General features: G+C 45.0%; 1 protein-coding gene across 8 annotated transcripts in view; it reads right to left on the reverse strand.

Annotated features, from left to right (window-relative positions):
* Positions 1–7425: 7425 nt before the first annotated feature.
* Positions 7426–13821, reverse strand: part of Pdzd2 (PDZ domain containing 2) — a 434448-nt gene continuing 428052 nt past the window's right edge. For 6 of the 8 annotated variants that reach the window (XM_029564752.1, XM_029564743.1, XM_029564732.1 and 3 more), the window contains 3 exons: positions 12691–12783; positions 12412–12546; positions 7426–9432 (listed from right to left, as the gene is read on the reverse strand). In XM_029564752.1, coding sequence (XP_029420612.1) covers positions 9269–9432; positions 12412–12546; positions 12691–12783 — 392 coding nt within the window. In that variant the 3' untranslated portion in view covers positions 7426–9268. The remainder of the gene's footprint in view (positions 9433–12411; positions 12547–12690; positions 12784–13821) is intronic. The other 2 variants (XM_029564756.1, XM_008835537.2) reach the window with 1 other exon arrangement.

Below are 13821 nucleotides of genomic sequence, written 5' to 3' on the forward strand. Positions count from 1 at the left end.
AAAAAAAAAAGGGTACCTCATGAGTTTCTGTTGATACTTGAGATTCAGATCTAGAACTTTGGGACTTTCCTATCTCTTATTTTTAAAATTGTGTCTCTACTTCCCATATCAAGAATCATAGTAACTGTGTGCCTTTAATCCCAAGGCACTGATCTCTGATAATGTAAAGTTATAGTACTGATATAGTACCAGCAGTGTGATTACTTAAAGCAGAGTTGGTTCTTTGGCTTATTTATCGGCAGTGCTGGGGATTGAGCCTGGGACCTTGACATGCTAGACAAGCACTGGACCTCTGAGCTACACTCTCTTCTGTCCCTTGTGAACGCTTACTTGTTTTTGCCTGGATGTCTTCTGGATGTTTCCCCAATATCACTAGAGTGTATTTTTGGTTTTGGCTCTACATGATTAAGTACTGTCTCAGATTTTTTTTCTCAATTGCAGGCAAGTTGGTTAAATATTCTGGAGTCTTAACATGTCTATTTTTGTATGTGTGTATATGCATGTGTGTACAGGTGTGTGTGCATGTCTGCAGGACAGAGATTGTTGTCAGGTGTCTTCCTCTGTCACTCTCCACTTTATATGTTGAGGCAAGGTCTCTCACTTGGAACCAGACCTTGTGGATTTGGCTAGTCTAGCTAGCTGGCTTGCTCTGTGGATCCCTTCTCTCTGCCTCCCAAACTCTGGGATTACAGGTGGGCTGCCATCTCTACCTGATATTTGCATGGGTGCTAGGGATCTGAATTTCTCTCCTGATGCTTATGTAGTGAGTGCTTTATTCTGAGCCATCTCCCCAGCCCCTCTATATCTTCCATCCCTCCTCCCCATCTGCCTTCTGCTTGGAGCTTCTAGTCCTCTCAGGGCCCCAAGGGAGGACTGCAGGACCCTTGGCTGGGATGGTTACAAGAACTGTTCTCTTGCCTCTAGGTACCTTGAAAAGATGTCTGCCACTCACCTTTATTTGAAATGAGGGCTCTGCTATGTGTTTTCCATCCTCAATAATGCTGCACTGGGTTTGTTTCTTCTCTCTTCCCTTTCAAGGGCTGTGGGCCTCCCTGCCCCTACTGCCCCTGGCTGTAGTCAGTGACCAGGGGATCCAGGACCTGAAATCCAGGATCCCACTTAGAACCTCAGGACAAATGCAGGGCTATGGGGGCCCTGCATCTGGTAACTCCTGTTTCCTCAAAAGCCTCAGGTCCTGACTGCTTCTAAGCATTGGGCACTTTTCACTGGACTCTTCTAGTGGGAATGGGGAGGGGGGTGCCCAAAGCCCACAAATCTATACAAACCCACCGAGGTTCTTCAGGGACATAAGGAGTCCTTTTGACCCTCTGGCCCCAGAGAACACCCGAGCTCTAACTTTGGCCTTTGTTCAAAATTTCCCCATGCTGTTTGGGGAAACCCTTTAAAGGACTTCACAAGTTTCAGAACCTCTCATCCTAACTTGAGTATGTAGACATACTCCAGTATGTAGACAACCTCCTATTGGCTGCTGCTGACCCAGCCACTTGCCTGTGAGACATACCTGAGACCTACCTGCTCTAGTTGCTCCAGGCCCTGAGGTATCTTGTCTCTGTGAGGAAAGCTCAGCTTTGCCAGATGGATGTCTCCTACTTGAGGTACAGATTCTCTCGCGGTAAGAGGACCCTTACTGCAGCCCAGAAGGAAGCCATCCTTTAGATCCCCATGCCCCAGTCTAGAAATCAGGAACTTGAATTCCTGGGGGTAGTGGGATGATTACCAACCTTGGATCTCAGGCTTGGTTGAAATAGTAAGGTCCCTCAGTGACAGCTGGAGACAAGCCCTTAAAATGGGTAGAGATAAAGAAATGGGCTTTACAATGGCCTTGGCTCTAACCCAAGTCCCAGCTCTGGTCTTGTCTGATGTCCAACTTTTCGTGCACAAAGCCCAGGGGATTTCAAAGAACATGCTTACTCTTGAATTTGGGACCCTGGCAAAGGCCTATAACATAACTTACCCATGTGCCTAGACCCAGTAGCCTCAGGATGGCCTTCCGGTCTATGTACCATAGCAGCTACTGTCCTGCTGAAAGAGGCTGACGAGCTCACCTTGGGCCAAGACTTAACCTTAATGGCCCCCCGTAAATTGGAGACCCTCCTCTGGGGAGCAAATGGCCAATGGATGTCAAATATTCGGATGTCAAATACATCACTCAGTACTAGAGTCTGCCTGTTGATCATCCCTGTTTCACCTCAGTCATTCAGAGCTTTAACCTGGCAATACTGATGCCTGATAACCCTGAGGTGCCTCTTACATGACTGTGAGGATTTGCTGGACATCTCCCAGGCCAGTTGCCTGAACCTCCGAGACACACCCTCTTATCTGAGGCAGACGCCAGCTTGTTCATGGATGAAAGCAGTTTTGTGACAGCGGGTTTGGAAGGCCGCAGCCACTATGAGTACCTAACCAGATGCCGTCTGGACCCAAGTCTTGCCCTAGGGTACTGCTGCACAAAAGGCTGAACTGATCACCCTCACCCAGGCTCTACATTGGGAAAAGGATAAATGGGTGAACATCCTCACAGATGTGGTGCCTTTGCCACCTTTCATGTCCATGCCATGATCTACAGGAAGGAGGACTCTTGACACTTCCGTGGCAAAAGGCCAAATGACCCAGCAGACTACCAGACTCCATGTTGAGCCATTCCTACCCCCAGGAAATGAAAAAGGACCCCCTGGGATGATGGATCCTGCCAGACTTCAGAATCTTCCTTCCTACAGCCCTTGGAAACCTTGAGGACTGGCTTCCTCAGACAACCCACCTGGGTGCCACCAAACAGACTGAACTACTTTCTGGTATTTGTGGCTACATTCTCCAATTGGATGGAGGCCTTTCCCTCTCAATGATAAAAAAGCCTCCTATATAAGACAATTCCTAGGTTTGGACTGCCTCTGTCAGTTGGCTCAGATAATGTTAAATCTTAGAGACCAATGAAAACTGGCCCAACCCCCTGCCCCTGGTCCTCTGGATTAGATGTATTCGCTGTAAGATTGGTTTTACCCCTTATAAGATTATGTTCAGAAGACTGTCTTCCCTATTACTTAGACTGAGGGACCCTATTCTAAAAAATTACTGAACAGTCTCCAACAGATCCAGGGTACAATCCATTCTAGCATCTGAGACATCCTCCCACTTTCCTCTACACCCTGCCACCCCACCCATTCTGAAAGAAGAGAGAAGCCAACAGTTCCTGGTTCCATTGCTGGTTTGATTAGAATCCATGGCTGACTTAGCTTGTTTCCAGGCCTAAGACCACCTCTCATCTGCTGGACCCAATGATTGGGCCTTGCCTAATTAACTGGTTGGTAAACTTTATCAAACAACAAATAGCCTGTGTCAAATTAATGTACCTGAGAGCCCAGTACAACCCCCTTCACCAGAGAGCACTGAGTCAGTGTTTTGACTCTGCCTTAGAACCAGGGGGAATGAAATGGCAAAACTAACTCCATTTTGTTCGAGCTTTTTGCTTTACCCTGTGTCTTTGCCCAGCCATTCTCACTGCAGCCAGCCAGGCAGGACATCTCATGCAGGCAGTTTCAGGGAGTACATTGTTTCTACTGGGGAACTTAGAAGTAGCCAAGGTGGCATGTCCAGATAGCATGGCTTACCTCCCAGCTATACCTGCATCTCTATGGAACCCATCGTTTCTACAATTCTGAGAAACTTTTTTTTCCTAATTGAAACTTTTTGTTAACTGAAAACTTCTTTGTTATCTGACCTGCCCCTGGTCTGGAGTAACTATGGTGATCTGATATAACTATAGTTATTATAGGATTTGCCCCTGGCATGATGTAATTGTGGTTTTAAGCTTTATAAACCTGTCCTGCTTCTTGGAGTAGGGAGTTCTTTTGTGCATTAGCCCCTTCTCTGACCACCGGCTATTAATAAAGGACTCCTAATTTGACTGTCACTATGTGGCGTTCCTCCGTGCAGCTCACTCTTAAAGTTTGTATTGGTTTTTAGACATTTTTCCTCTTTTTAGTCCTCTTTTGCTTTAAGGTGTTTTATTCATTGGGGGTGAGTGCTTCTGAATGACTCTTCTGAAGTTATTTTTCTCCTGAATTTCATGAGTTTTATTTTTTAATGTGCATGGTAGATATGGAGGCTGGAGGACAATATTGGGTGTCATCCTCAGGGATATCATCCCTCTTTTTTGAGATGGGGACTCTAAGTGATTTGAGGCTTACCACTTAGGCCAGACTGGCTGGTCAGTGAGGCCCAGGTGTCCTGTTTCTACCTTCCCAGTGCTAGGATTACTAGCACACAGTTTTTTATGTGGGCTCTGGGGATTGAACTCAGGTCCTCAGTGCTTGCAACAAGCAGTTTGACTAAGCCACCTCTCCAGTCCTTGTTTTATTTTTTGAGACGGGGTCGCACTGTGTAGACTAAGCTGGCAGTGAACTTAAAACAGTCTTCTGCCTGCCTCCCAAGTGCTGGGATTACAGGCTTGTCCTATTATGCCTGGCTGTCTCCTGAGCTAGTGCTGGATTTCTGAATTTCTCTAACTTGGTTATTCAGTCACATTTTGTCATTTTTCTCAGTGTTGGAGCTCATTTTGAGGTGTAGAGTCACAGTTTGTTTCCTGGGCATGTCTCTGGTGTGCTTTTGTTGTCTGCAGGGATTGTATTGGCTGCTCATGCTTTTTTTCCTTATGGTTTTGTACAGGATTTAACAGACTCTCCTGTTCTTACGGAAGAGAGACTCGGGTCAGGTACCTTCTAGTGTCCACCCATTTTAGTGGAGTGGTAAGCAGTATATGATTTATGTTCTGAGATCTTGGGTCACCTCCCTTCACCTGGTTTTACCCAAACTATCTTACTGTTGCTGAGACAGGGTCTTGTGTAGCAAGAGTGACCCTAAACTGATCCTTCTGTCTCTACCTCCTGACAGGGATGTGTCACCATACCCAATTGGTTTGGATATCAAATGTCACTGGGAGGTGTATTCTGAAGGCTTGGCTGCCAGTGGCCCTATAGGGAGGCAGTGGAATCTTTAGGAGGGCAGGACATACCTTTGGGAATCTTGGGGCCCTGCCCCCTTTTACTGTTTGCTTCCCAGTCACCTTGAGGCGGACAGCCTTCCTTTACCATGTGCTCCTGCCATGGTGTACTGTTCTGCCACAGACCTGAACTGATGGAGCCAAGTGATGGTGAACTGACTTCTGGAATTGTGAATCAAATTTCTTTTCCTCCCTATAAGCTGGTTTTTTAAGAAGCTATCAGGTTTATGTCTGTCTTGCATACTTTCCCCTCCTTGCCTTTCTGTTCATCCCATTCCCAGTCATACATTTGTATTGCTGAGTTCAATCTGGTAAGAGTGGAATTCCAAACCTGCCATTTCCCTGGTTCGTCAGCAACAGATCCTGTGAAGTTCTTTAGCGTTGCTGAATTCATCCCTTAGACCAGGAGAGGGAAGTTGTATACCAGCTGATTTGTTTCCAAACCTCATGTTTTGGTGCACGTGTGTGTCCGTTTGTCTGGAGTAGGGGGTGTGGAGTAATGGTCACTGTGGCCTTTCTGGGAGAAGTGGTAAGCTGGGCAGGTAGTGGTTCTGCATCAGGTGAACCTTTTATTGCAGGATCTTACCAGGTGGGGCTTCCCTCAGGTCAGCTCATTCCTTGTCAACATGTTATTCCGCTGACCTGCTTAGACTGACCACTTGATGCCTGGGAAAATAAGTGATTCCCCCCTTTAACGTCCCCTTTCTAACCATCCTGAGGCATGAAGATGATTCCAATTGAGTGCATCCTGCTTCTTAAAGGGCTCGCCTTTTCTAGTCCCCCTTTCCAAGTGGCCTTTTTCAGAACCCTCACCTCCTGCCTCCTGTGCTGCTCACATCTGGGGAGAAAGGCCTCCTGTATCATCTCCTTTGTTTGGTCTTAGAGCTGACTGTACGTGCTTATATAGTTTCCATTTTCATAGGATGGGCTGGTGGTTATTTCCATGCTGTATGACAATGGAAGCTTCTCTTGTTCATTTCAGTGGGCTTCAGAGAGGGAGTTACACAGATGCTCATTCCTTCCTGGGAAGAAGTTATACTCTGATAGGACTGCTGAGGCAATCAGAACTTTACTTTCAGAACATTGTTCTTAGATTTCTATGCCATTTTGCCTCCTTCCTGAGCTGCTACCTGCATCTTAAAGCTGGAGAGCCTCAGCAAAGATGATTTTTATTTCAACCTGTGAACTAAGACCCGGAATCAAGTCTGACGGGGAAGGTAGAGTCTCTAAGAAAACTATCAACAGTTACTTGCTGGACAGGAAAGAGGATCCAGTTGAAGTTGACAGTGGTATCTTTCAGTGCGAGTGTGGGTTTTTTCCTCCAGGAATAGTAGTAAGAGACAAGATGCTGGCCAGATGGAAGGATCCAGGATTGGCTAGCAAGACAGGCCGGAGTGTGGGGCGTCAAGGGCCCTAAGAGGTGTGGGGGTTGGGTTTAAATGGGAAGGGTTTGGGGGTGAAGTGTCAGTTAAAATGAAGACAAGACATATTGGGAAGTGAATAGGAAGTCGTGAGTCAGGAGTTATGGGATTTTAGAGGTGGCTTGTTTTACACTGTCATAATTCTATGTGTAGCTATGGAAAAAGGACAGTAAATTTAAGTTCCCTTGCCTTTGTACCTCTCATGCGTGCAGGTGAGAAGGTAATAGTAGATTTTTTTTAATCTTGTTTCTACTGTCAGTGCATAGCAATGAAAAACAAGTAGTAAGCAGTGTTTATTTTTTTGAAAATTACTTAAAAAATTGTTTACAGAGATGTGGATTTACATAACTTGGCGACATTTTTTTAAATGTACAGGGCATTTCATATTATTGCACTTACTCTTTAATATATAAGGCATTTTATTTTACATAAAGAATGATGTATAATATACAACAGGTGTGGTGCCAATGAAGCCAACCATACAATGCAATACGATGTGTGAGGAGGATGGACGTGAAACCCAGCCTACTTCAGCCTTCACGGTATTTTCTTGCAACTACGATTTATATGTTATAACACATTTTACCCTCATAGCTTACTGTGAATGACTGACCAGCTTAAAAAAAAAAAGGGTTTAGAACAATACCATTAGTGTTCACTGCAGGAAGTGTGGGGATTTATTAGACTAATTAGGAATACTAGTCATGCCTTGAACACTGAAGACAAGTAAATAGCTCTCTATCTCGGGGTCAAAGACAGTTTAGCTTTGCCTCTTCCCTTAATTCCTACTGTTAGTCAAGGAACCCTTCTAGCAAGATCTAGTACAGATGGTTGATGACTTCAACATAGTGTGGGAAGCCAGGGATCCTCCTCAGACTCTTTAGATAAGAGCACTGGGGACTCTTGGAAGGAGAACATTTCATTGCTCCAAATTGCTGTAGAAAGTCCTGTCCATTCACAAAGGATTGGGCATTTCTTATTAATCGGCATAGCTGTAAAAGAGTGGAGGCAAAAGATGGCTTTCCATGCTGACTTCAAGTGGTCACTTAGGTAAGAAAGCGGAAACCATGAAACTGACGCCAGAGACAGAAACAACAATCTAGCATGCACCTTGCACTGACATCTTATAAGTATCCTACCTGTAACTGTAATGAAAAGTATAAGCTAAATCAAGCAGGCTTTTCTAGCTAACTCCTGAACTACATTTTCCTTTGTATATCCTGTTGAAAATAGCCAGTATTTTGCTCCCACCTGAGGGCCCTCTCCGGGCCTGCTCTACAGGTGGCCAGCAGGATTAGTCTCTGAAAAAGGATGTGCAAAGAAGATAGCTCATAGTACCACCATGATTCACCCTAGGCCCAACTGTAGGTTAAAGAAATCAACAAAATCTTAGCATTGTGCATGAAGATTTGAGAAGTGCAGTCACCACCTGTAATGTAACCCCAGGACTATGCTGCCCGAGGGTTTGGTTGCAAATACTACCGTCCTGTCTCACCCTGTTTTTCCATTGCCCTCCTCGTTCTTGTGAAGTTTTGGTAAACAACGCTGGTGAGGCTTTGGAATTTAAGAAAACAAGGGACAGTGCAAAGGAAGAAAAGCCAGCTTTGCGATGAGGCTCGAGGAATGGCACATTGAATGGGAAGGGCTCCGAAGCAGCTCATGGCAGGCTTGGAGTTCCACAAGCAGCTGGAGTCAGAATGCTCTGCAGGACCACTGTTTTGGCAAAAGGAAGAATTTGCAAAACAGGAAAACCAAAACAGCAAAAACTTCAGCCACTGCAGCGCTCTGTTATTGCAGCCAAGTAAAGCGACCTAGAAGTTACAAACTACATTTCTTTAGGCATGTTGGGAAAGAGAAAAACCAACCAACCGAAATTCCTAAGAGAATTATTCTAAGCTCCTCAGTTCATATAGAATGCCTGTGTTTATAAATGTAAAAAGATTTGACTTCTAAAAATTTTAAGGTGGTGGAGTACGTAAGCTAGAAACGGAAACCCAGTGACTGACAGTTTTGCCTGCTCTTGTATTGACCAGTCTTGAATTCAAACATTGTCTCAAGACAAGTTGGAAAACTAGATGCAAGGTGCTTGGAGTAGGCGCTTCCTACTCCTGACAGGGAAGCTCACAGCCATTTAGGACAGTTCATCAGAACTGTTACTCTGTAAAACAGCCGTAGGATTTAAACTGTAGAAATAGAAAATGATCAGTACGTCCTAGTCCACAACCCATCGAGTTGACCTCTGCAGCCATACATTATACATTATATTCATTAAAAAATAGTACTTTCTAAATTTTTCTTTTTTCATTGTTTGGGTAATTCCTGAGCTCAGCCTAATAATTAGGTCATAATTCATAAGTGTCATTTTCTTTTCAGGGTAACATACGTAGATCTATGGCTCCTTTCACTGAATGTACCTAAAAGCACTGTGTCATTTACTTACAAAATTATATAAACCTACATACATCTTTTTCGCTGGGGTATTTGAGTTACCCTACTTGCCAGGACTATGTTGGGAGAGGTGACAGGAGGGATGTGAAGATACAGCTAGGTGTTTCAGATGAAGTGGCCTGCCATCTCCTTATCCCACTGCCAACATAAAGGAGGGTTCAGGCACTGGACCAGAGTGAATCCTCCCAGCCTCGGTGGAGGAATTTCACTGTCATTGCTGCTCAACACAATAGGTCAGGCTTCATGCTAGAGTGCAGGCATTGAATTTGTATAGGCCCCATCTAGGCTGCTGTTTGTTGTTTCAAGAACCCATCATTTAAAGAAGTCATTCTGATTTGCTAAAGTAAAAAGCAAACCAAAAAGAGGAGAGTCCAGTTAAAATTCATGAATTCCTGTGCTTTCTAATTACCAACTGCACAGGTCCTTCGGGAACAGACTTCATGATATTCCAGGCATCAAAGTGCACAAGCCCAACCAAGGGTTTGCCATTAATAGCAAGAATTTCATCTCCAGCCTCTATTGTTCCCGCTTGTTCAGCTGCACCACCTGCAAGAACAAATGCAGAGTAAGGGGTTAGCACCTGTATTGCTTCTTTAAAAGGGCAGCCAAAAGTTTAAGTGGGAAATATTTCTCAGTGATACTCCTGTGTTCTTAGGATAGGGAACTATTTAAAAAAAAAAAACTTTATTTTATTGCCTGCATGTAGGTAAGTGCACCCCTGTCATGCAATGCCCGCGGAGGACAGAAGAGGCTGTCGGATCCCCTGGAACTGGAGTTACAGACAGTTGTTGGTCGCCATGTGGGTGCTGGAATTCAAACCCAGGTCTTTTGTAAGAACAGTCAGTGTTCTTAACTGCTGAGCCACCTCTCTAGCCTGGGAACTTTCGTAAAACGCAAAGCATGTACATTCAGAAAAATAAGGTAGACTACACAAAACAACTGTATAAACACTCCCTTTGCCACAGACAAATCAACAACTCATAAAGGGAAGATAATGCATTTAGTCAACAAAGTACCTAGGCCAAAGAACCACAAATCAAGCCAGGTGTGGCAGCACATGCCTTTAATCCTAGTATGGGGAGGCAGATCTTTGAGATGGAGACCAGCCTGGCCTACGAAGAGTTCCAGGCCAGCTGGGGATATAGGGAGACCCTATCTCAAAAAACAAAACAAAAAAGAAACCCTAATATCCTGTAAATCAGTAGCAATACAGAAAAAGAGTTGGCTGACAGAAACTAAGAGCTAAAATACCAGCACCCTCCTGGCCTCCATAGGCACCTGCACTCATAAGGACATGTACATTCATAGATAAAATACGAGCTTCCCAAAAACTGATATTTATAGACCCATGATTACAGTTGATTGTAAAAACTGATTAAAATATAGCTTGGAAGAGAAAGGACTTAAGAGGCAAGTGCCCAGCTATTAGGGTGGCCAGGTTCTCTGGGAGATGTCCCAAATTGTGCTTTTTTAAAAAAATTAAAATTCGTGTGTATGTGTGTGGTGGAATATGAGTGCAGTGTCCTTGGAGCACAGGCAGTTGTGAGCTACCCAGTGTGGGTGCCAGCAACCAAACTCAGGTCCTCTGCAGGAAGAGAACCCATCTCTCCAGCCCCCAATTTTTATTTCCATTGCACCCGCTACTGCTGTGCTCTAGGCTGGTACTCAGAGAGGTGGGTGTAGAATACTATCTCACTTGGATCATGACATCGAGTCTGGGACCAAAACCAATCCAAGTCACTGAAGTAACGACATGTTTGGGTTTTCCCGAAGGTGTGAAAACCAGAGGCAGTTGAAAGCCAGAGAGAGTTTTAAAAGCTAGAAGTCCAAGATCAAGGTGCTAGTAGACTGGAGTGTCTGGTGAGTGCACCCAGCATCCTGGATAGTGCCTGGTGGCTGTGTCTTTGCATGCACAAGAGCTGCCTTTATTGAGCTTCTAGTGGGCTCTTTGGGTATCAGTTCTACTGGCAGCAGATCTCACAAGCTCATTCTCTTCCCCTAGGAGCTGCCCCTCCTGCATGCTCTTGAGTTGCTTCATCGTTCCCTTACCTTGCTCTCTCCGCTCTTCATCTCTCCCTTATCCTGCTCTCTCTGTTCTGCCACCTCTCAATTTGACAAGCTAATGAGATGGGTTTTCTCTAGCCTGGCACTGGTAAGCCCATGTGCCACACATAGCAGAAGCCTGACTCCTGATTCGTGCTTGTGTTTTGCTTGCCCACAGGGCAGTGAACCTCTGAGACTGCCTATCTTGGCTGCCACCCCGAGCTCTAAAGTAGAGCTGTCTCAACCTCAGGTCACCAGTAGAGAATACACCCCAGCCCTTCACAGCACTACACGCTTGGTCCAGTGGTGTGGGGGGTGCTTGGCTCCTGCTCTCGGTGTGTGCATGCGTAGAGCCTCAGTTTCCACTGCATATTTCTGGGCCACAGAGATGCTTACCGCCAAGGGGGCTTCATTTCTTCTTTTGGACATGGGAATTTGATTTGGCTTGTTTCCAGATAGGGTCTTATTGCTATGTACCCCTGGTTGGCCTAGAACTCGCTTATGTATGTACAGTCCAGGCTGGCCTCAAACTTGCCACAATCCTCCTGCCTTTGTCTCCTGAGGTAGGATTGTAGGCATGAGCTGTTATGCCCAGGTGGAGAAGCTTTACAATTCTTGAATTAAGAAAAAAAAATACTGTTCACATTTTTATTTGACTACAACTGAGACCAGAACTAGGGTAAAGGACCAATGGGTAGTTTTGATAGGAGGAAAGGTCTCAGAGATGGTCTGAATGGGATGGTTATGGAAGTTCTGTACTGAGAGAAATTCTAGAAAGTAGTAGACTAACAGCTTGAGTCAGTGTCCCTAACCTCCATCATTCCTTCTTCAGTTTTGGTCCTGTGGCCTCTGTGGGACCTTATGCCTTGTCTTCTCTTTTTTAAAAGCATAGCTCTTATAGTATGTGTCAGCAGTGAAGAGAGGCTTCAGAGTTACTGTGTAATTATAACAGGCCACAAGGTCAGGAAACTAGATGTCATTTTGAAAAAGACAATCTAGCTAAGAACAACCGAGCGAAGTAGTTTCTGGTCCATTTGTAAATATATTTATGTGCTAATAATAGCTGTACAATTGTATCATTGTTTAGGAATCTGAAGATTTAAAAAAAAAAAAAAAACATTCCAGGCTGCGGAGATGACTCCCTGGATAAAGCACTAGCAGCACATGTGTAGAGTTTGGATCCCCAGAACTCATGGCAGCCCACCTATAACCCAGCCTTTGGAAGGCAGCTCTCTGAGGAAGGCTGGCTAGCTGGACTAGCCAGAATTGGTGAGCACTGAGTTCAGTCAGAGACTCTGCCTCAGTAAATACAGTGGAGAGCGAATGAGGAAGACACCCAATGTCACGTGCATTCTACACGTGAGTTTTAACACATGCAAAGCACAGCTCTGTATGTTACAGCATTAAAAGCACCGCAGAATTTGGAAAACAAGTTCAGTTCCCAAACAGAAGAGATGGAGTTTTCATGGAGATACACTTTACCTTTGTACACCCTTTTAATGACTAGGGGCCCATCTCCAGACAGTGAGGACTTTCCTCCATCCAGACTCAATCCCAGCCCTGCTGAGGTCTTCAGCACTTCAACACACAGAGCGTCGTGAGCAGCTCCATTTCTCCCTGCATCAACAATGTGTATTGAGATAAAAAAAAAAAAGACAGATTATTTACCATGCTACCTGTTCCAGGCTCCCCAAATGCATTACCTCTGGTACCATGGACTCTGGGCACCCCTGAGTCCTGTCTACTGGGCAGTCTTCTAACCTTTGGTCCTGGCATCAGGGTTAGCCTTCCAGGAGGGAGCCAGCTGCTTGGCTGTGTTCCTGTCCAACTTGCATTCTCTGCTTTCTGTGAGTTCTGCAAGTGTGGAGAATGATTTTGGTCCCAGGCAGAAAAGCCCAGGAGACAAACTGCTCTTGTCAAGCCTTACATTCTGGTAGCACACATCCCAGTGAGGATGGAAATCACACTTAATGAATCAAATTCGATTTCCTGTCAGCCCTGGGTACCATAGCAACAGCATCACCATCTGCTATTGAAAGCAGCAGCATTGCAGTGGCTGGCCTCATGTGAGATTGTCATAATTGACTGGGAAGCTCCCTGGAACTGAGTGAAGCTCCCTTCCTTGCCTCATGCTCTTTGTGCTTCTGTGAGAAGAAACCTCGTGTCCCTGGGGGGCATGACTGTCTTCATTGGCATCTGGCATGTGTGGGGAGAACTGTTTCCATGGTGATGCCTGCTTACTCTCTGGCTTGTTTGGTCTGAATAGGGATTGCAAACTTGCCTTTTAGTTTCCCTTAAATTCATACCAGCCAAGGATATTGAAGTTGAATGGAAGGGTGTCCTTGGGAGGCAGGGGAGGGACCATGAATGAAAACTGCCCAGTTAACATTTGTTGGGTTGCAGTCAAGCCAGCATCACCACCAGTCTCTAACTGTGGCTTAAAGCCAGTCCACGTGGTCTGAAGGACACTTACTCATACTGTTAATGGTACAGTTTTTCAATAGGTAGCTTTTACTTGCTGTTAAAAAGAAAAAGGGGGCTATCACAATGGTCCCCAGCTTGGGCTACCTTCTGGAATCACTTGAGAACATTGTAAAGGCACTCATGCCTGATTTCCACCTCCCGGTTTCTAGTTTAATTGAGCAGGGGGATTTCCTGGGTATCAGGGTTTTTAAACACCATTTATTTATTTATTTATTTATTTATTATTTATTTATTTATTTATTTATTCTTTTTGAGACAGGGTCTCCCTGTAGCCCCAGTTGGCCTAGAACTTACTATGTAGACCAGGCCTGCCTTGTCTACTGAGTGCTGGGATTAAAGGCATGTGCCACCACACCTGGCTTTAAGTAGGTACTTTAAAAAAAAAAAAAATTATCTCCTTTTTTATGA

This window comes from Nannospalax galili, unplaced genomic scaffold (assembly GCF_000622305.1).
Source record: "Nannospalax galili isolate Female #2095 unplaced genomic scaffold, S.galili_v1.0 scaffold150, whole genome shotgun sequence".
Lineage (NCBI taxonomy): Eukaryota > Metazoa > Chordata > Mammalia > Rodentia > Spalacidae > Nannospalax > Nannospalax galili.